General features: G+C 46.0%; 1 protein-coding gene across 3 annotated transcripts; it reads left to right on the plus strand.

Moving 5' to 3' along the window:
* Positions 1-4676: 4676 nt before the first annotated feature.
* Positions 4677-21880, plus strand: tbp (TATA box binding protein). Of its 3 annotated transcripts, none has more exons than XM_055635102.1 (8): positions 4677-4832; positions 8501-8701; positions 10504-10832; positions 14260-14347; positions 15493-15584; positions 17690-17857; positions 20486-20580; positions 20882-21880. In XM_055635102.1, the coding sequence occupies exons 2-8, from the start codon at positions 8645-8647 to the stop codon at positions 20959-20961; spliced, it is 909 nt and encodes a 302-aa protein (XP_055491077.1). In that variant the 5' UTR covers positions 4677-4832; positions 8501-8644; the 3' UTR covers positions 20962-21880. The 3 variants fall into 3 exon arrangements, with proteins under 3 accessions (XP_055491077.1, XP_055491078.1, XP_055491079.1); XM_055635103.1 differs by having other exon boundaries at positions 4695-4832; positions 8504-8701; XM_055635104.1 differs by lacking the exon at positions 4677-4832 and adding an exon at positions 4996-5010.
* The last annotated feature ends 1539 nt before the right edge of the window (positions 21881-23419 follow it).

Genomic DNA, 23419 nt, shown 5'->3' on the forward strand with positions numbered 1-23419 from the left:
AGCAGGGGACAGTACATTTTTACTTTCTAAGTCCTATTCCCTAAGGTCCTCCACCCCTTTCTGTGTGAACATGCATATACAGGATAGCTAAAAAAAAGTATAAAAATACCTTATATATAATATTTTCACATGTTCCTTAGTGTTTCTTTCTAATTCTGAGATTAAAATAAAAACAATATTCACTTGTACAATCTGTGAGAGGAACGAAATAATCAATTTGCGAGAATGTTCTGCCATTGTTTGAAGGCATGACAATTCAGTAAGTCTATGCTAAAGTTGTTGGATTAAATGTTACTTTTACAGTTGCATTAACAGTATTCAAATTGTACTCCAATATACAGAATTATATACCAGATCTCAAATTTATGAGCAGCTTTATTTTCAATTTAATAATTCTGAAGGGAAAAGATGTTCCAGGCCTAATAGCATGATCCCAATGCACACTGTACATGAAAATCTATTTGTCAAATGCATTAAACCCATTTTAATATTGAAGTGTTATCAAGTATATGGTTAATTGTTATTTTCTTTGTTTTGTGTTTAATGATGTTTCTTTTGTTTAAGTTTGATATCGTTTTGTTGAGTTTTATGATATTTGTAATATTTGGTTGTTCACAGCACTTAGAAACATAAGGTATTGTATAATAATAATAATAATAATAATAATAATAAGTATGTGGCAGGGTGTCAGGGACATCACTGACTACAAGAGCAGCCCCGACTGCCCCCACAGTGATATCACACTGGCCAATGAGTTAAACACCTTCTTTGTCCGCTGCGAAACTGGCAACACCACCAGGAGTGGAATAACCCCGGCCATGGCGGAGGGACAGGCCTTATCACTGACCACTCAGGAGGTACAGTGCGCTCTGCGTAGGATCAATCCACGCAAGGCTGCAGGCCCGGATGGAATCCAGGGAAGGGTACTAAAGGACTGTGCTGTACAGCTGGATTTTTAACCTGTCTCTATCTCTGGCAACGGTCCCCAAGTGCCTGAACACAGCTACCAAAGTGCCGGTGCCGAAAAAGTCTAAAGTCACCAACCTGAATGACTACCGCCCGGTTGCCCTAACACCAATACCAATGAAGTGCTTTGAAAGTCTGGTCCTCTCCCACATCAAACCCAGCATCCCTGCCTCACTTGCCTTGTCCCCCAATGCAACCGGCAATTTGCATACAGGGCAAGTAGATCAACAGAGGATGCTATCTCTCTGGCTCTTCACACTGTCCTGACTCACCTGGAAAGACAGGGCACGTATGTGAGGATGCTCTTCATAGACTATAGCTTTGCATTCAATACGGTCATCCCCACCAAGCTCACCACCAAACTCCACCAGCTAGGCCTCAGCTCGTCGATATGCGATTGGATGGTGAATTTTCAGACGGAATGACCGCAGGCATTGAGACTGGGCCCGCACCTGTCCTCCACTATCGCCCTGAGCACCGGCACACCACAGGGCTGTGTAATGAGCCCCATGCTCTACTCCCTCTTCACACACGACTGTGTTCCTGCATTCGACACCAACACCATCGTCAAGTTTGCAGACGACACAACAGTGATTGGGCTGATCACCAACGGTGATGAAACAAAATACAGAGCGGAGGTGCAGAACCTAGTGGACTGGTGCGCACATAACAACTTGTCACTAAACACCTCCAAGACCAAGGAGCTGATTATTGACTTCAGGAGGTCACATAATGGAGAATACGCCCCAATCTCCATCTACGGGGACAGTGTGGAGAGAGTGTCCAGCTCTGGACACTCACATTTCAGAGGACCTCACATGGTCCACCAACACAGCTGCGCTGGTCAAAAAGGCACAGCAACGACTGTTCTTCCTGAGAACATTAAAAAAGACTGGTCTGTCTCCACAGCTGCTGTCAACCTTCTACCACTGCACCAGAGAGCATATTAACGTATGGCATCTCTGTGTGGTATCTCAGCTGCACGGAGACGGAGAGGAGAGCTCTTCAGCGCGTCGTCCACAGAGCGCAGAAGATCATTGGGACACCGCTACCAGCCTTGGAGGGCATCTACCACACACGGTGCCTCAGGAAGGCCATCAGCATCCATAAAGACTCCTCACAAAATGCATTTTGTTGTCTCTGTACTGTACACTGACAATGACAATTAAATTGAATCTGAATCTCACACCCTTATAATGGACTGTTCGAACTACTTCCCTCCGGCAGACGTTACAAGGCCTTCTACGCCCGAACCTCCAGACTCAGGAACAGCTTCATTCCCAGAGCTATAGCAGCTCTGAACCAGCCCTGCTGAGTGCGCCCCATCCCCCCTGGACTGTCTCCCTCGGATGGTCACGTCGCACAGATACATCTGCACTTTAGTCTGTTTGAACTGTTTTACTGTTGTAATGTTCTTTTTACAAACCATGTTTCTTGGGGTATCTAAATCTAAATTTTATTAGTTATTTAAGTTATTACATCGGATGGAAGCTGCAAACCCAAATCTCGTTGCACTTATGTGCAATGACAATAAAAGATATTATTATTATTATGTACGTCTGACACGACAGTACTGTACTGTACGTCCGACACAAAGAAAAAACATAATTATTCATTACTAGAAAGTAGAAATTACACATTATTCATTTGATATCTAACTGAAATGGTTATGAGTGATTTTTGAGAAAAAGCCAGTATACTTCAGAGATTTTCAGTTGAATTCCAATGTCAGAAAAACGCACTTTTCTGTGTATGTCCGACCACATGGTGTTTTTTTATTAGTACAAGGTCATTATGTCATTATGGTGTTTGTACTATATTTATATCTATAATTGTTTTCTACTCAGTAGATGTCACATATTGGTCAAATAAAAATTCCTTGTTTGTAATTATTTTTCCATTTGCAACTCATTTAAGTGTCTGAAATGTACGTCTGAAATTATGGAATTGCCCAGTAGATGGGGTTGGAGGAGGTGCAGGTGAACCTCTGCCTCACCTGGAAAGACTGCTTGGGTCCTTGGATGGAGTTGATGGGGGAGGTTAAGTGACAAGTGTAGCATTTCCTGCAGTTGCAAGGGAAAGTACCAGGGGAGGGGGTGGTTTGGGTGGTAAGGGACGAATTGACCAGGGAGTTACGGAGGGAACAGTCTCTGCAGAAAGCAGAAAAGGGAGGAGATGGCAAGATATGGCCAGTGGTGGGATCCCATTGGAGGTGGCGAAAATGTCAGCGGATTATATTTTGTATGTGACGGCTGGTAGTAGGTATGTTGCAAAACCTACCTTAAGCGTCGCTGAAGATCTGTCCCAGCCCGATTATGGCGCCGTTTAGAGGGGGGCGGGTTTAAAACACTATTTTCCCTAGGCTGTTAAAATCGAGCTTGTTCAGCCTACTAAGTTGCTGACGAAAAAATCGCTTGGAGTTTTGCTCGCTGGAGCTATTTTTACATTTTACGGGTTTATTTAATTATTATAGTAAGTTAAAAATTAACCTCTAAACCCGCGACCGCCGACAACGGGATGGATCTCATACAGGGGACAAGGGAAGGTAGGTTATTTATTTTTACATTAAAAAGCGCTTCTTAAGATCCCTTTATACAAAGTTTTATGTAGCTAATTTGGGGCCCCATTAAATCCCGCAGTATTTTTCTGGGCATTTGGGGCACAAATTCACTGCAATGTGAGCGTTCTAAACCAGCGTGTTCCACAGGATCCCACTCGAAAGCTGATTTAAATGGCCATTAATTTACAGCAATTGAACACTAAATTCCTTCCATTTGGCCTATAAATTAATGTAAATGAGATTTTAAAATCATGTTTTATTGCGAATTCTTTGTGAATGTTATTTGGACACTTAGGCTATTTAAAAATGTTAATCTTTTTTTAAGAAATGGATAGATGTTTAAATCTAGTAATTGAAGTTTGGAATTAGCTACAATTGGGTAACTAACTAATGATATGCTTTAATTTCAGGTCTTCCAAGTAAGATTGTTTTATATTTATTTCAGAATGCTTCCATCTATGATAACTGAAAATTTCATTCAGTTCTCTGAATTTTTAAGAAAGTTATGGGCTTTTGACTGTCCACGATCACAGCTTTTTTGTTATGTCCATAGAAAATCAATAGGGAACAAGTTGCTAATTTCCGAGTATGAAAATGGCCATAACCTTTTTAATACTTGTTGATATGAAAGTGAATTAGGTGTCAAATTAAACTTCGTTTTATGCTTTATCTGATGGGATGAATTGCAGACTTGATTTTTTAAATCTCAAAATGTTGTAACATTGCTACTGGTAGGGTGAAAGGTAAGGTCAAGGGGGACTCTGTCCTTGTTACGAGTAAGGAGATGGGGAGCAAAGATCTTTGATGGGGAGTGAGAGCGAAGCTGCGGGATAGAGAGAAGACCCTCTGCAGGCCAAAGATACTGCTCCTCTAGTATCTTTGCTGCAGGCTACCTTGAGTTAGAGCCCCACCCCCTACCCCACGCACGTCGTCCGACAATGCCCGCGCCACCTGGCAGGGTCTGGACATCTTCAGCACTTCACACGCACAGAGTAAGACTGAAGAAGGGTCTCGACCCGAAACGTCACCCATTCTTCTCTCCAGAGATGCTGCCTGTCCCGCTGGGTTACTCTAGCATTTTGTGTCTACCTTTCGATTTACACAGGGTGAGGAGTTGATGGCGCAGCTCGGTCCGAGCAACGGTTTGGTCACCAGGGCTCGGGCTCGAGCTCGAGTGGCAACGTTGGCGCGCAGGCGCGCGGCCGGTCCTGTCATGTTTGGCTTCGCCCCGCGGTGGACGCCGGGAATGGAAGGCGCGCAGGACGGTGCGGGAGACGGCGCGCGCGGCGGACGAGCCGTTGCTCCGGTGAGTGTGGGGTCGGCGGGCGCGCGGGACGATGCGGGGGTCGGGGCGCGCGGTGAGTGTGTGTGGGGGAGGGGAGGGCAGGGCAGCGGACCGGCCGTTGCTCCGGTGAGCGTGGGGGTCGGCGGATGGGAGGCGGGACGGGACGGTGCGGGCTCGCGGCGGTCGAGCCGTTGCTCCGGTGGCCTTAGGCCGCACGGTTGCCCCTCAGCGGCACCGGCTGCCCTAAGCCCGGCCTGGGGTTCCGCACCTCTGCTGCGTTGCCAGAGTGCTGCTGCGACCGGGCCTGTCCCATCCTCTTGCAGCAACACTGGTCAGAAGTGATGAAGAGTCAACTTGGCCGCGGGAGCCCGTTGAGGTAATGGAACCGACCCCTCCAACCACTCCCCACCCCCCTTCCTAACCCTTATATACACACTCCCCCCCCCCCCCCCCCCCACACACCCCACTCCCCTCCCCACGCACCGCTCTCCCCCCCCCCCCCCCCCCCCCACGCACCCCTCTCCCCCCACGCACCCCTCTCCCCCCCACACACCCCTCTCCCCCCCACACACCCCTCCCCCCCCACACACCTCTCCCCTCCCCCCACCCCCCACCCACCACACACCTCCCCCCCCCCCACACACCTCTCCCCCCCCACCACACCTCTCCCCCCCCCACCCACCCTCCTCCCCCCCACACACACCCCTCTCCCCCCCCCCCACGCACCGCTGTCCCCACACACACTCTCCCCTCCCCACACACACCCCTCTCCCCCCCACACACCCCCCTCTCCCCCACACACCCCTCCCCTCTCCCCCCCCCCCCCCACCCCCCCCCCCCCCCCCACACACCCCCCCCCCCCCCCCACACACCCCCCCCCCCCCCCCACACACACCCCCCCTCTCCCCCCCCCACACCCCCCTCACACCCCCCCCCCCCCTCACACCCTCCCCCCCCCACACACACCCCCCCCCCCCCCACACACCCCTCTCCCCCCCCACACCCCTCTCCCCCCCACACACCCCTCTCCCCCCCACCCCCCCTCTCCCCCCCCACACACCCCCCTCTCCCCCACCACCCTCCCCCCCACACACCCCCCACTCCCCCCCCCCCCCCCCCCACCCGCCCCCCCTCCCACCCACACACCCTCCCTCCCACACACACCCCTCTCCCCCCCACACACCCCCCCCCCCCCCCCCCCCCCCCCCCACACACACCTCTCCCCCCCACACACCCCTCTCCCCTCCCCCCCTCTCCCCCCCCACACCCCCCTCTCCCCCCCACCACAGCTCCTCCCCCCCACACACACCCTCTCCCCCCCCCCCACACACTCCCCCACACCCCCTCACCCCCACCCCCCCCCCCACCCACCCTCCCCCCCCCCACACCCCTCTCCCCCCCCCCCACACACCCCCTCTCCCCCCCACACACCCCTCTCCCCCCCCCCCCCCCCCCCCCCCCCCCCTCCCCCCCCACCCCCCCACCCCCCCCCCCCACCCCTCTCCCCCCCCCCCCACTCCCCCCTCACACCCCCCCACCCCCCCCACTCCCCCCCCCACACACCCCTCTCCCCCCCCCACACCCCTCTCCCCCCCCACACCCCCTTCCCCCCCACCCCCCCCCCCCCCCACCCCTCCCCCCCTCCCCCCCCCCCCACCCCCCACCCCCCCCCCCCCACCACACCCCCCCCCCCCCACCCCCCCCCCCCCCCCCCCCCCCCCCCCCACCCCCTCCCCTCCCCCCCTGTCCCCACACACCCTCTCCCCACCACCCCTCTCCCCCCCCCACCCCCCCCCCCCCCACACACCCCTCCCCCCCACACACCCCCCCTCCCCCCCCACGCACCCCCCTCCCCCCCCCCACACACACCCCCCTCTCCCCCCACCACCCCTCTCCCCCACACCGCTCCCCCTCCCCCCCACACACCTCTCCCTCCCCACCTCCCCTCACCCCACCTCTCCCATCCCCCCCACACACCCCTCTCCCCCCCCACGCACCCCTCTCCCCCCCCCCCACGCACCCCCTCCCCCCCCACGCACCCCTCTCCCCCCCCACGCACCCCCCCCCCCCACCTCTCCCCTCCCCCCCCACACACTCCCCCCTCCCCCCCCCTCTCCCCCCCCCCCCACCCCTCTCCCCCCCCCACCCCCCCTCCCCCACCCACCCCCCCCCCCTCCCTTCCCTCCCCCTCCCCCCCCCCCACCACCCCCCCCCCCCCCCCCCCCCCCCCCCCCCCCTTCCCCCCCCCCCCCCCCCACCCCTCCCCCCCCCCCCCCCCCCCCAAACCCCCCCCCCCCCCCTCCCAACCCCCCCCCCCCCGCCCCTCCCCCCCCCCCCACCCCCCCCCCCCCCACCCCCCTTGCCTCCCTCCACACGGGACCCCCTCCCTCCCAATCTTCCCCCCCTATCCCTCTTCTTCCCCCCCTCTTTCCACTCCCCCCCACCACCCCCCCCTCCCCCCCCCCTCCTCCCCCCTCCCCCCCCCCCCTCCCCCCCCCCTCCCCCCCCCCCCCCCCCCCCCCCCCCCCTCCCCCCCCCTCTCCCCCCCCCCCCTCCCCCCCCCCCCCCCCCCCCCCCCCCCCCCCCCCCTCCCCCCCCCCCCCCCCCCCTCCCCCCCCCCCCCGCTCCCCCCCCCCCCCCCCCCCCCACCCCCCCCCCCCCCCCCCCCCCCCCCGCACCCCCTCCCCCCCCCCCCCCCCACGCGCACCCCTCCTCCCCCCCCCCACGCCCCCCCCCTCCCCCCCCCTTCTTCCCCCCCACGCACCCCTCCCCTTCCCCCCCCCACCCTCACCCCACCTTCCTCCCCCCCCCCACACGCACCCCTCACACACCCCCCCCACGCACACCCCTCTCCCTCCCCCCCCCCCCCCTCTCCCCCCCCCCCCCCCCCCCCGCCTCCTCCCCCCCCACGCCCCCTCTCCCCCCCCCCACGCACCCCTCTCTTCCCCCCCCCCTCCTCCTCTCCCCCCCCCCACTCCCCCCCCTTCCTCCCCCCCCCACCACCCTCTCTCCCCCCCCCCCCCCCCCCCCTCCCGGTCCCCCCCCACCCGGGACTAGGGAGATTATGTGTTCGGCACAGACTAGAAAGGTCGAGACGGCCTGTTTCCGTGCTGTAATTGTTATATGGTTATATGGTTAACACTGTGACATTTCACCTTAAAACTAGGCACGATGCTGCTGGTCTGCATCAGCGAGCACTTCTTCACCGGATGACATGGCTGCTGTTATGGCTCACGTTGTAGCCCACGACAGGTGAGCTTTCTTCAGGTTGCTGCTACCGACAGGACGCGCTCAGTCACTGTGGGTTTCCCTACCCTCTCACCTGTCGCTTTGTCTGCCCTCCGTTCCACTCCAGGGAGGGGGGCATGTGGACTAAGCCACAGCAAACCGGGAGATGTGTTAGCTGGTGAGAGGGGAGAGAACCCCCACGGTGACCAAATGCGACCTGCCGGTGCCTTGAAGAAAGCGCTGTCCCCAGCGTCTATAATGCGAGTCACAACAGCCGCATCAATGGGGTCACGCAGTGGGTGAAGGACTCGTTGGTGCATCTTGCGAGCCTGCGTATCATTGGCAGGTCCATCCGCTATAACCAAAATCCATTATAAAGGGGTCCATTAAAATGAGTTTACTGTACCTCATCTTTCTCTTTCGTAGTTCTATTCTCACTTCTTGCTCCTTCCACCTTTCAGTAGGTTTTGCTCCCTCAGTTAAATCGTGAGTGTTTTAAGTATGAGTTACAACTGAAGCTACATTGGAATTATTGAACTGTGTTATTGTGGTGAAGAGGAGACGTGTAGCAACCTTTCCCACTGTGTGAACAACACGTCTCAGCCATGGATCAGTCAAACAATGGGCTGCCCCCTTATGCACAAGGATTATCATCACCACAAGTAAGTTCACGGTAATTTTTATTCCTCTGGCAACCTCCTTGTCATACAAAGTTTATCATGATTTAACCTTAACGTAGGTTCTGAGGAATTTTGAAGTGGAAAAATGTGTTGAAAAGTAGACGTTGTTTTAGTGCTGCGGTTGAAGATGCAGCCTGTCGTGAGCAAGTGAGAGTTAGTGTATTTAGCAAACCAGAATGAAAACTGGAGGTACTGGATGTAATGTTAAACAAGTGAAAATATAGATGATTGTGAATTGAAAGCATAAGGTATTTGAGGATGGAACAAAGACTCTAAATCAGCATGTACAGATATTTACTGGCAAACCTTTCTGTTCCTTCTCAGTCCTGATATACGATCTTGATCAGGAATATACACCTTTTGCTTCCACAGATGTTGCATGACCCACTGAGTTCATCCAACATTCTGTTTTTGTTCTATATTTCAGCATCTGTGGTTTATTTTATCTTATTAGTTGGTTACAACCTATAAATATATCATTGGTCAGCATTGAATAATAATAATGCATGTACTTTTTGGCAGTGTTTAAAGAGTTGTTTCAACAGAGCATTGTCTTCGCGTTAGCTCTTGGGGCTAACGTAATCAAGGGATATGATGAGAAACCGGGAAAGGTCGTATAATCATATTGAATGGCGGTGCTGGCTCGAAGGGCCGAATAACCTACTCCTGCACCTATTTTATATGTTTCTGTGCACGTTGTCAAGTCATTCTATAATAATCCAGATGTTAGCTTCAGTATATCTGTGCTAAATGTTATCATTCGCACAGTATCAATTGCAATATCAACATGCATTTATCAATCAGTGGAATTGGAATTGATTGTAGACTTTAGGAGAGCTCCCCCTCCCCTCACCCCACTCACCATCAACAACACCACAGTCACATCTGTGGAGTATTTTAAGTTCCTGGGAACCATCGTCTCCAAGGACCTTAAGTGGGGATGTACTTTCTGCGACAGCTGAGGAAGCACAATCTGCCACAGGCAATGATGGTCCAATTCTACACGGCCATCATGGAGTCTGTTCTCACCTTCTCCATCATGGTCTGGTTTAGCTCAGCCACCAAGCACGACACCAGGAGGCTGCAGCGAATCGTCCGATCAGGAGAGAAGATTATTGGCTGCAACCTTCCCTCCATTGATAAACTACACTGCAAGGGCCAGGAAGCGAGCGAGCAAGATCATCTCTGACCCCTCTCATCCTGGGCACAAACTCTTTGAATCACTTCCCTCTGGAAGGCGACTCCGGACTGTCAAAGCTGCCACAGCCAAAAACAGTTTTTTATCCACGAGTAGTTGCTCTACTCAACAGCCAAAAATCTGTAGCCTCCCTTTGATCTGGTATTTTGTTGGTTCACATGCTTGATCAATGGTGTTTTATCATTAATGTTTTATTATTATTAATGTTTAGTGTTTTCTGAGTCATTAGTAACTGTCACTGTATGTCATGTTGTTACTTGTGGGCGGAGTACCAAGGAAATTCTTTGTATGTGAATACTTGGCCAATAAACTTACTTACTTACTTTAAATGTCCAAATGTGTTGGCAAGAAGTTTGGCATTCAGTTGAGCCATACTAGAGGAGAGGCATAATGCTTTAGGGAGGGAACACCAGTGCAGCCATTGGGATAATTTACCTATGATGGATCGGTGCAACAAGACTTACAGGAGAGAAAAGATCTTGAAGGGTTGTGGAGTGGGTGGTTGAGGTAGAGAAACGGTGGCATACATATGGCAGAATATATGGAAACTGCATAATTTTAATTTCTGTCCCATTTTCACATCTAGGGTATCATGACACCCGGGAACACAATATTTAGTCCGATGATGCCATATGGCACTGGCTTGACTCCACAGCCTGTCCAAAGCTCGAATAGCATATCTCTCTTGGAAGAACAGCAACGACAGCAGCAACAAGCAGCACAGCAGTCCACAACATCTCAACTAACAACACAAGTTTCTACCAATCAGCCACCGCAGCTCTTTCATTCACAGACAATGACCACCACTAATTTACCAGGCATCACATCTCATTATGCTTCTCCAATGACTCCCATGACGCCCGTAACTCCAGCTACTCCTGCTTCTGAGAGTTCAGGAATTGTACCACAACTACAGTAAGTACATTTCTTAGCCTTTGGGAAATGTGTTTGCTGACGTGTTGGTAGACAATGTTTTTAAAACTACTGATCCAGTTATTAACATTAAGCAGTCCTAAATGGTGTGTAATAGAATAAATATATACACATTGAACACTTTTTTCCATCCAGAGTAAGGGATGTGCTTTGATCAATCTTTCTTCAGACTGATTGTAAGGGGGAGGGGAGGAGGGACTGGAAGCAGGAAAAAATCATGACAAATCAGGACCGGCAATATATGACCTCGGGCAGGGAGGTTCCCTGATAGGCTGATTGTTGGCTAGAGACAAGTGTGAGCCCAAGAGGTTGTATGCTACCCAAGCAAAATACGAGTTGCTCTTCCGTCAATTTGCGTGTGTGGCAATGGAGGAGGTCCAGGACGGAAAGATCAGTATGGGAAGGGGTTAAAGTGGTTAGCAACTGGAAGATCCAGGAGGCCTTAGTGAACCAAGTGTAAGTGTTCACCAAAATATTGGCCGACTGTGCTTTGTCTCGCCAATGTACAGATCAGGAACACTGGATGCAGTAGATGAGATTAGAGAAGACTAGACTAAGTGGGACCTATTGGGTCCCAGCTTCACAAGGGAAGACTAGTCCCCCAACGCAATATTCCACCTCCCTACCAATTCCAACATTTCTGGCCAGGGGGGGGGGCTTTCTGGAGCGCTTCCATGGGTGTTGTGGGCTGAAGGGACTGGTTTCCAGAGGGCTAGTATGGACATTGTGGACTGAATGGATTCTTGCAGTTCAGTGAATCATGGCTGGTGGGCTGGCAGCTCACTAAGTCATGGCTGGTGGGCTGGCACTTCAATCACTTACAGCTGGTGGGCTGGCAGTTCACTTACTCATAGTCAATAGTCAGATTTATTCGCTCACATACACAATAAAGTGCAGTGAAATGAACTTGCCAGCAGCGGTACAGTAAAAAAGAACACACAATACACAATAAAAATGTAACACAAACATCCACCACACCATTCATCACTGTGGTAGGATACACAAGGTTTAGCCAGTCCTGGCCATTGTGATGAAGAACAGGCAGGCATGGCAAGTGGAAAGAGGATTTATTAAAGTTTAAATTGTGAATGACTCTTAAAATATAACAACAATTTAAATGTTAAAGATGAGGTTTATTTTCAGTTTTTTCTTGTTGTGTCTTGTGTTCTGCTGCTCACTGCCTCTTGATTTTGATATAGAGAGATTGAGCGGTCAAATTTTAACAAAGAAAATCTGATAATTTACCTTAAAAGTCATCATTCAGTGCAGGCAGGAAATCCAATCTCACAGCACTTCAAGCAGAATGCAGACAGCCAAATCTAATCTCACAGCACTCCAATCAAGGTGCAGGCAGCAAATTCACATACGCACACTCCACCCGCACACACTCCACCGCACACACACACACACACACCACCGTACACTCACACTCACACTCACACAGTCTCACCCGCACACACAGTCTCACTCACACGCGCGCGCACACACACACACACCCTCCACCACACACAGACGCTCACTCGCACACAGACACTCACTCGCACACAGACACTCACTCGCACACACTCACATTCACACACACAAACAAACAAACACATCCTCACACCCTCACCCTCACACACACACACACACACACACACACACACACACACACACACACACACACGCGCACACACTCCACTCAACTCTGTCTGAGCTGTGAATCAACTGAACACACTGAAATGTCTACTGAACTGTGAGTGTGGTGTTGTGTGGTTTTATGGTGGTTTCACCTTGCATTTGAATGTGGTGGCCTTGCACCCTACATGAAAAGGTATGAAACTGCATTTGAATGTGGTGTCGTTGCACCCTGCATGAAATGGTATGAAACTGCATTTGAATTTGGTGGCCTTGCACCCCCCTTGAATGGTATGAAACTGCACTTGAATTTGGTGGCCTTGCACCCTGCTTGAAGTGGTATGAAACTGCACTTGAATTTGGTGGCCTTGCACTCTGCTTGAAGTGGTAGGAAACTGAACCTGAATTTGGTGGCCTTGCACCCTGCTTGAAGTGGTATGAAACTGCACTTGAATTTTGTGGCCTTGCTCCCTGCTCGAAGAGGTAAGAAACTGCACTTGAATTTGGTGGCCTTGCACCCTGCTTGAAATGGTAGGAAAATGGATTTGAATTTGGTGGCCTTGCACTGCTTGAAATGGAATTTCAAGGAATAGCCGTGAGTTAACTGCCAGCCCACCAGCCATGAGTGAGCTGCCAGCACATCAGGCTTGAGGGACTGAGCTGCCACCCCAAGAATCCATTTGGCCCACAATGTCCATACTAGCCCTCTGGAGACCAGTAGTCCCTGCAGCTAACAACACCCATACCAGCACTCCAGAAAGCCTCCCCCCCACTGGCCACCAATATTGGAATTGGTGGAGAGGTGGAATATTGCGTCGGGGGACCAGCCCTCCCGTGTGAACTTAGTCTAGTATATATAGTAAATAGCTGGGGTCCCAGCACTGAGCCTTGCGGTACCCCACTAGTCACTGCCTGCCATTCTGAAAAGGACCCTACTCCTACTCTTTGCTTCCTGTCTGCCAGCCAGTTCTCTATCCACATCAATACTGAACCCCCAATACCGTGTGCTTTAAGTTTGTATACCAATCTCTTATGTGGGACCTTGTCGAAAGCCTTCTGAAAGTCCAGATATAACACATCCACTGGTTCTCCCTTATCCACTCTACTAGTTACATCCTCGAAAAATTCTATAAGATTCGTCAGACATGATTTACCTTTCATAAATCCATGCTTACTTTGTCCAATGATTTCACCACTTTCCAAATGTGCTGCTATCCCATCTTTAATAACTGACTAGCAGTTTCCCCACTACCGATGTTAGACTAACTGGTCTGTAATTCCCCGTTTTCTCTCTCCCTTTTTAAAAAGTGGGGTTACATTAGCTACCCTCCAATCCTCAGGAACTACTACAGAATCTAAAGAGTTTTGAAAAGTTATCAATAATACATCCAATATTTCTGGGGCTACTTCCTTAAGTACTCTGGGATGCAGCCTATCTGGCCCTGGGGATTTATCGGCCTTTAATCCATTTAATTTACCTAACACCCCTTCCTGGCTAACCTGGATTTCACTCAGTTCCTCCATCTCTTTTGATCCCTGGTCCCCTGCTATTTCCGGCAGATTATTTAAGTCTTCCTTAGTGAGAATTGTAAGAATATGATAATGTGATAAAAATGATCCATCAATTCCTGTTTAACAACTCAAATCAAGCAAAAAACTTACAGAACCCTTAAATTTTGAGTATTACATTTGTATTCTTGCATTGAAAAATAGTTGCATTTTTAAAGGGTTGCAATGTCAATAAATTGCAGTAATATACTATTCAATAATATAAAATACATTTTGTGTTTAGAAATATCGTGTCTACAGTCAATTTAGGTTGCAAACTGGATCTGAAGACGATAGCTCTCCGAGCAAGAAATGCTGAGTATAACCCAAAAGTAAGTATGTTCTGTCATTGAAACAAATGCAACTTTCAATGTAATGAATTAATTGATAATGATTTTGCCACCTTAAGTTATTTTACTAAGTCTCAAAATTTTGGTTAAAGTGTTGGAGTTGAGAAAAATCATTTTACGTTTAAATATTTCTGTGTTATATGTAATATTTAATATTAGCATAATCTGTCAATGTGTTTGAGTAGAGAGACACAGAGTGAGAATCAAAAGAATTGAATAGATGTTTTGACATTTCCCCTTTCTATATTCCAAATGTATAGCCTTGTGATTTACTCTTTTCACAATTAATATAAGGGTGGCATAATGAAGCAGCAGGTAGAGGTGCTGCCTTGTGACTCTAGCAATTGGGTTTGATCCTGACTTCTAGTGCTGCCTTCAAAGTTGCACATTCTCCCTGTAATTGCATGGGTTTCTTTTCTGATGTTCTGGTTTCCTTCCACGTCCCATAGATACAATGCTTGGCAGGGTAATTGGCCACATTAAATCACCTTTAATGTGTGGATGATTGATAATATTTTGGAGAGAGCTGGGGGTGGTTGATGGGATATGTGGGAACAATAACATGGGTTTATTATAAGATTGTTGAAAAAATAAGTGTAATTTTAGGCTCAAGATCAAAGGGCCTGTTTCCATGCTGTACCTTTCTGAATCTGAGGCGTTCACATTTGCATCAGGGACTGGTGTTACATAACTCCTCAATCAAGCAACACCACCTACGCAAGAAGTAATTTGCGAAATAAATAATACATTTGAAGATATGCAACGCATACCATACTACCTCTTTATCACTCTCTCTACTTGTGTTGCCACTTTCATGGAATAGTGTACTCGGTCTTGTTATTGACTATACTTTTCCCCTTGCATTTGACCTCCCACAGTGCAAAATTTAATCTGCTACTTCTCTGCCCATATCTGTAACTGATCTATACCCCTCTGTTTCCATTGATAGCCTTCCTCAATGTCTACAGCTCCACCAATGTTGGTGTCATCTGCAACTTACCAACCAGGCCATCTACATCCAAGTTATTTGTTTGTGATACATATAAGAATTTCCAAATTCTCAATCATAGGACCATATTAGAAATTTAGTCTTGCCATCAATGTAACAGTATTTAAATATTTTTTAGCGTTTTGCTGCTGTCATCATGAGAATTCGGGAGCCTCGTACAACTGCACTTATTTTCAGCTCCGGGAAAATGGTGTGTACTGGCGCAAAAAGGTATGGCCGTTAATTTTAATCGCGTTTTTCACATTTTTGATAATGCTGCTAATACACTATTTCAATTATGTAAAACTAATCTCTCTGAATCTTTTGGGGGCTTTAAAATTGTTGATTTCCCTACTTGCTTATCAAATGTTACAACTGTCAGGTTATGTTAATGCCATGTGTTGTTTCATAACTATATTTAACTAACATACCCAGTGCGTTTATTGTACACTCCTGCATAATCCAACAAGTGGCAAAGCTGTGTTTCGTGCAGTATTATTCCTTTCAAGTGTAATAATCTGAAATTTAAATATTTAGCTGGATAAAACAGTTTTAATGATGTTCAGAATGGTTATTCAGTGTAGAATCATCTAATAAATCTTAGAGTAATAATTTCACAAGGAATTGGAACTGGATGATACACAGAGTTTATGGAAGCTAATATTATTTTGCTTTGTATACAAGGAACCTCCGGTGCTGGTTTACAAAAAAACATCTTTGTGCAAGGATTACGTGACCATTTAATAAAGGTGCTCAATTATGTTTTTGTATTGAGGCAGTAGGAAGGAAATCCTTGTGATTGAGGCAGTGCAGCGTAGGTTCACGAGATTGATCCCTGGGATGGCGGGACTGTCATATGAGGAAAGATCGAAAAGACTAGGCTTGTATTCACTGGAGTTTAGAAGGATGTGGGAGGATCTTATAGAAACATATAAAATTATAAAAGGACTGGACAAGCTAGATGCAGGGAAAATATTCCCAATGTTGGGCGAGTCCAGAACCAGGGGCCATAGTCTTAGAATAAAGGGGAGGTCATTTAAGAATGGGGTGAGAAAAAACTTTTTCACCCAGAGAATTGTGAATTTATGGAATTCCCTGCCACAGAGGGCAGTGGAGGCCAAGTCACTGGATGGATTTAAGAGAGAGTTAGATAGAACTCTAGGGGCTAGTGGAGTCAAGGGATATGGGGAGAAGGCAGGCACGGGTTATTGATAGGGGACGATCAGCCATGATCACAATGAATGGCGGTGCTGGTTCGAAGGGCCAAATGACCTCCACCTACACCTATTTTCTATGTTTCTATGTATGAGAAACTATATTTATGGCAGAACTCAGTATTAAAATTATTCATAAAACAGCAAGAGAGTAGGTGATTTTTTTTTTTTAATTCAGTTAATTATCACAATGTGGAAGGTTTAGGATGAAAGTATGTTTGGACTAATTTCAGAGGTTTCAAAAGGGAATTGTGAATGCTGAAAGGAGAAAAATCCAAAGAGCAGCCAAGTGGTACAAGCGTGTCTTTTGATTGGTTGACATTGGTATTGTGGGCCAAATAGATGGTGCAGTGCGATTTGTGGCAGGTTCAAGGTGACCTATGTACGCACATAGTTAGACGAGTGTGATAGGGTGTAGCCTTGTTGAGAAAACTCCTTGTGCTGTCTGACTTGAAGGCCATGAGACTGATGACTGTTATGTATTTAGAAAATTGATTTTGTCATTTGCTTAATGGTCATTGTGATGACAAATTAGCAAATTAGATCATTAAACTTGCTGAATGATGAATGTATTTTCTAATAAATTATTAAGTTATTCTGTAAGTCGATATAGCAAATTTAAAATGGAATCAACTGTAAAGGATTTGGTGCATAATTGAGTAGAAGCAGAAAATGTCAGAATCACAAAAGGCCATTCAGACTACAGTATTCTTTCCCTCTATAAGTTTTTAATTCACAATTGACTTATCATTAATAGCCACTTATTCTAGCCTGCCTTTCATTCAGATAATCTTGTGAATGAAAAGAATCTTCTTTATATTTGCATTATTTTTGGAGTTGTGAAATAGAATTATGTGTAACCAGAAAGTGGCTGAAGTATTTTGGTAATATGTTTTAATTGCCTTTGTTTTTAAAAATTGTTCCAAAATTGTAAAAGCAATTGCTTCTGATTTATTTAGAGAATAAAATAAATTAAACTGTGCTGCGCATTATCACTAGCTCAACACGTTAAACTGTGATTAGACCAAAAAAGGGATGGACGTGTTCAGCATCTTTGACTGCACCTGCGTTTTATTAGTGTGGATTTGTTTGATGAGTATTTACCCCTGTGTTTTGTTCCAGTGAAGAACAGTCACGGTTAGCTGCAAGGAAATATGCCAGAGTTGTACAAAAGTTGGGATTTCCAGCGAAATTTCTGGATTTTAAAATTCAGAACATGGTAGGCAGTTGTGATGTGAAATTTCCAATTCGACTAGAAGGGCTGGTGCTCACTCATCAGCAATTCAGCAGGTAATGATAATGGGAAAAGGAGGTTGAGGTTTAATTTGTAATTCAAAGGCGACACTGATAACTCTTCTAGTTTTTGTTAAAAATTTGAATGATTCTGTATTTGTTAATTATGAAGACGATACAGGTGTTAAACTAAGCACCATCACACTCTTATTGGTTTCCTCCTTGCATTGCGTTGGTGGGTTAGCATTTTCCCTTGTATGACCTGCACATGTTTCCTTAAATATTTCAGTGTGTAATCTCTGTGACGAAATTAGAGTTTAAGGGGAAAGAAACGCACAATGATCAGAAGTAATTTGAAAAACAATTGGCCAGATTTTTTCCCACGTCTATTTTTCCTCTCGCCATCGCAGTGAGAAAAACAAATTCACTTGCTGAATCTACACCCTGTTCTATACTCAAATTGATTGTTCTAAATTGCATGTTGTGCTCACTTTGAAATTAATATCAACAGATATTTAGTCTACATTAATGAAGATGCAATACGTTATAGCCTTTGCAATGCTTAACTAGCACATACTCAAAATATTTATATGGGAATCATTTATAGAATGTATACATTTTCCTCTAATGTTGCAAATGAGAAGCCAATTGATTTGACCAGAAATCTTCTAAATGTGAGATAAAATATTCTTACTTGATATAATGGCATTCCATATAACCATATAACAATTACAGCATGGAAACAGGCCATCTCGGCCCTACAAGTCCGTGCCGAACAACTTTTTTTTCCCTTAGTCCCACCTGCCTGCACTCATACCATAACCCTCCATTCCCTTCTCATCCATATGCCTATCCAATTTATTTTTAAATGATACCAATGAACCTGCCTCCACCACTTCCACTGGAAGCTCATTCCACACCGCTACCACTCTCTGAGTAAAGAAGTTCCCCCTCGTATTACCCCTAAACATCTGTCCCTTAATTCTGAAGTCATGTCCTTTTGTTTGAATCTTCCCTATTCTCAAAGGGAAAAGCTTGTCCACATCAACTCTGTCTATCCCTCTCATCATTTTAAAGACCTCTATCAAGTCCCCCCCTTAACCTTCTGCGCTCCAGAGAATAAAGACCTAATTTATTCAACCTATCTCTGTAACTTAGTTGTTGAAACCCAGGCAACATTCTAGTAAATCTCCTCTGTACTCTCTCTATTTCATAACCATTTAATTTGATAAGTAGTGTAATTTAGCTTGTTATATAACTTTTGCTGAAATTAAACAGTTATATAATTAAATTGTATAATTAAGTGGCCTTGCAACAAAGATTACACTATGTATGGTGGCTTGTACTATTATAGTCATGTTTGCCTAGTCTAGATAGTTCTGTAAAGTGATAGTTGCATTATTTTAAAAAATCTTGTTATATAAAATCATGTTTATAAAACATTTTTTTCAGTGGGGAAAGGAGATTTTTGGGGCTGGAGAGTTTCAGACTCACAATGAGTTGCTGAATTTTCAAATATAAATATATTTTTAATAACTACATATTTATTTTTATTACTGCAAGCTAAAATTAAAGGCTGTCTGCTACATTGTTAAATCGAGTGTCGTTGCACAAGTGTCGATAGAAGCAATGATTTGTCAATTTCTTTAGCCTTCTGCGGTGAAAGTAGCCATGTTTTTAAGAGGCAATAGTATCTCATTACCGTGGGAGGCTACATGGAAACAATTTTTTGTTACATATCTGCTTTTTTCTGCTTGCCAATTTCAGAAGTGACCTTTAAGTGTGTCTCTAGTTTGCGATCAAAATCATCACTAATGTGTGTGTGTGTGTGTAATATAAAGAGTCTTCCTTCATTAATTGATTGCAATATATCCAATTTGCATTGTGGAAACAGACATTATAAACAATCTACCTGTTAAACTGATAATTTATTGAATATTTGTTGTGTTTGACTTGTTTCATTGAAAGATATGGTATGAAAGCAGGCCCCAAGGCCCATCTAGTTGACCATCCCTCACCCGTTCACACTAGTTCTGTTATTCTTCTTTTGCATCTGCTCCCTGCACACACATAGCAATTTTCAGAGACCAATTAGCCTATCATTCCGCAAGTTTCGGGGGTATGGGAGGAAACCAGAGCACCCAGAGGAAATCCTTGAGGTCATAATTGGATCTGCAGCGCTGTAAGCAGAAGCTCTACCAGCAGAGCCACAGTGCTGTGTTGAATATACCTGTGCTGCTGCAGTAAGAAATAATTTCATTATTGTAATTCTGGTGCACATGTCAATTAAACACTGGTGACTGGAAATGAGTAGCTTGCTAGGTCAATTCAGAGAGGATCTAGAAGCCAACCACATGGTGGGGCTAAAGCAACATGTAGGCCAAACCAGGTAAGTACATCAGGAAACACAATGAACTGCAGATGCTGACATTTTGAGGAAAGAAATGTGTTGGAAGAACTCTGGGACAGGCATCATCTGTGGAGGGAATTGATAGGCAGGCTCTGAAGAAGGGTCCCAACCCAAAATGTTGCCTATCTACTGTCCACCAATGCTACATGGCCAGCTGAGTTATTCAAGAACATTAGGAACCTGATGGGTTTTTATGAAAATCTGGTAATTTTTCTAGTCATCATTTTAAGACGTTGCAAAAAGGTCAATTATTATTTTGTTTCTCATTTTTATAGTTATGAACCAGAGCTGTTTCCTGGGTTAATCTACCGAATGATCAAACCAAGAATTGTGTTACTAATATTTGTGTCTGGAAAAGTTGTATTGACAGGTAACATGCTTCACTTTGTTGCTTAATTTGAGTGCACCTCGTGATCACAATTGCACTTTATTTCAGCACTGGCTATTTTCATACTTATATTTCCTAGAAATCTCCTTCATTGTAAATGTAATGTAAAGACATTCCTATCAATATTATTACTTCCTTATTTAATTATCCAGCTTCCTTCTGTTAATTCAGTTATTAATCTCAACTATTGTGTTCCTCCTGTACTGTTTGTTAAAAAACAAAATTTGTAATGCATAAATCCACCCCCAAGTTTGTTAATTGACATGCAATTTGTATTTTGAAGGTGCTAAAGTTCGTGCGGAAATCTATGAAGCTTTTGAAAACATCTATCCGATTTTGAAAGGTTTCAGGAAGACAACATAACTTTATTCTCAAGTACATTCTACTTTGAAGGACTGTTTCTATACCCTGTTGACTTGTATAGCCTGTACAGTTGAAGGTGTTTCCTGCTGGTATTCCAATTTACCACATTTACATTGAGTGATTCAGACTTATATGCAATGATCTTGGAGTAAAAATCAGTATCTTTTATCTACGGTACCAATCTAGTCACCCTGTGACAGCAGTTTTTTTTGTTCAAAATCATTGTCAGGACCCGAGTTCTGTATTACTTGGAATTTTATCAACCAATCGAACATTTTGTTTTGCATGTTATTTATATTGAACTTTTTATAAAACGTCAGCCATGTAAATGTATCTTAAAATATTTGAAGTTTAATTTTTAATTAAATTTTACTTGAAACTATCTTGCTTTTTCAAGCATGATCAAAGAATGTGTTCTGAATTGTCAAGCAATTTACAACTGAGATTTTTAGATTAAACTTTTTTCGCCAATCAATACATTAGTAAAATTTACTAATGACAAGCTTGTGTCGAGACAGACTATTTTATGTGGTGACAATAGCTTCAGTCAAAAATTGCTCAACGAAGTATGATAAGTAAACGTTGTTTTTCCATCAAGGGATGATGTGTTCAAACGTTTGGTCATCCACCTTTTGTAGGTGGTGTATTTGCTGAGGATTACTCTGTTCTCTAAGAGAGACTTGGTGTCATACTTGAGTGTTCACCAAAGATCCAATGGCATTATTTCAGAAGGGCAGGATGGTTCTCTGCTGCACTGGTCAACCAATACCTATAAATAAATTGGCTGTTCATTGTTACATTATTATTAATGGGAGTGGCTGTATGTAAATTGCCTGCAACAATATGTCATTTCAGGTATTGCATTGACTGTAAAAACGCTTTATGGTTTCCGAAAGTAAAATCAAGATTTTTATAAAAATCTGTTTCAAACCTGTTTTAATTGCTCCTAAAACAAGGTGTTATAGTTTGCTTTAATTACCCATGGGTTTTTAAACGATATTTAGATAAATAACCAGGGAATCTGTTTTGATGGTATCAAATGAGGGGTGAATGTGGATTAACCAGGACACAAATGAGAGCACTTGATTTTGTTATAATGCCACAAGGCTTTCTTTTTTCACCCCAAAAGGAAGACATAGCTGGAGTTAGCAACTCACTAGAAAGCTAGTAATTCTGACAGCGCATCCTTCCATTAGTCCCATGCAATTTACAACCTCCAGATTTTACCGCAAGTAGACTACCACCAACTTAGGGCAATGGTACAGCATAATTTGTGTAAGTAGTTGCTAATTTTACCCAAAGCTATGAATATAACTGATCAATCCCTGGGCCTGGCAATCATTCCCACAGTTGCCAGTAATCTTTCCAGCTATTAGATACATAGAAACATAGAAAATAGGTGCAGGAGTAGGCCATTCGGCCCTTCGAGCCTGCACCGCCATTCAATATGATCATGGCTGATCATCCCACACAGTATCCTGTACCTGCCTTCTCTCCATACCCCCTGATCCCTTTAGCCACAAGGGCCACATCTAACTCCCTCTTAAATATAGCCAATGAATTGGCCTCAACTACCCTCTGTGGCAGAGAGTTCCAGAGATTCACCACTCTCTGTGTGAAATATATTTTTCTCATCTCGGTCTTAAAGGATTTCCCCCCTTATCCTTAAGCTGTGACCCCTTGTCCTGGACTTCCCCAACATCGGGAACAATCTTCCTGCATCTAGCCTGTCCAACCCCTTAAGAATTTTGTACGTTTCTATAAGATCCCCCCCCTCAATCTCCTAAATTCTAGCGAGTATAAGCCGAGTCCATCCAGTCTTCATATGAAAGTCCCGACATCCCAGGAATCAGTCTGGTGAACCTTTTCTGCACTCCCTCTATGGCAATAATGTCCTTCCTCAGATTTGGAGACCAAAACTACGCAATACTCCAGGTGTGGTCTCACCAAGACCCTTGTTCAAGCAGATGTTCAAACAGTCCTGAATTTTAAGCCCTGAGTATATATGGATTGCTTGACTGCTATTGGGGTGCTTCTGCCTTTGAAAACAAGTTTGATCTTCCTTAGAAGATGCAAAATTTGAAGTTGTGGTCAGTTACAATAATTCCATAATATTTCATTGAAGATATCAAAGTTGAAGTCTATAGTAAACTAAAAGGAGGAAAAATGGTCAGTGCTTGTATTCCACAAGTGTTTAGAAATAACTGGAGTACATCAAAGAAACCAGACATCCCAAAGCTCAGTTTGACATGTCCAGCTGATGCAGAACATGAACATGCAGAACGATGTTCAATCAGATAATTATAGTTTCATGTCCCAACATTGGTAGTTCACCACATAAATTACGCTGGCACTGCATAAGTACAAGTTACTTTTTTTCTCTCCACAGTTAAATCGGTAGAATTCAAGTCAGCTGAAGTTGAGATTAAACCACAGCACTGTGGTGATCACCTTGAAT

Source organism: Leucoraja erinacea, chromosome 5, assembly GCF_028641065.1.
Source record: "Leucoraja erinacea ecotype New England chromosome 5, Leri_hhj_1, whole genome shotgun sequence".
Classification (NCBI taxonomy): domain Eukaryota; kingdom Metazoa; phylum Chordata; class Chondrichthyes; order Rajiformes; family Rajidae; genus Leucoraja; species Leucoraja erinaceus.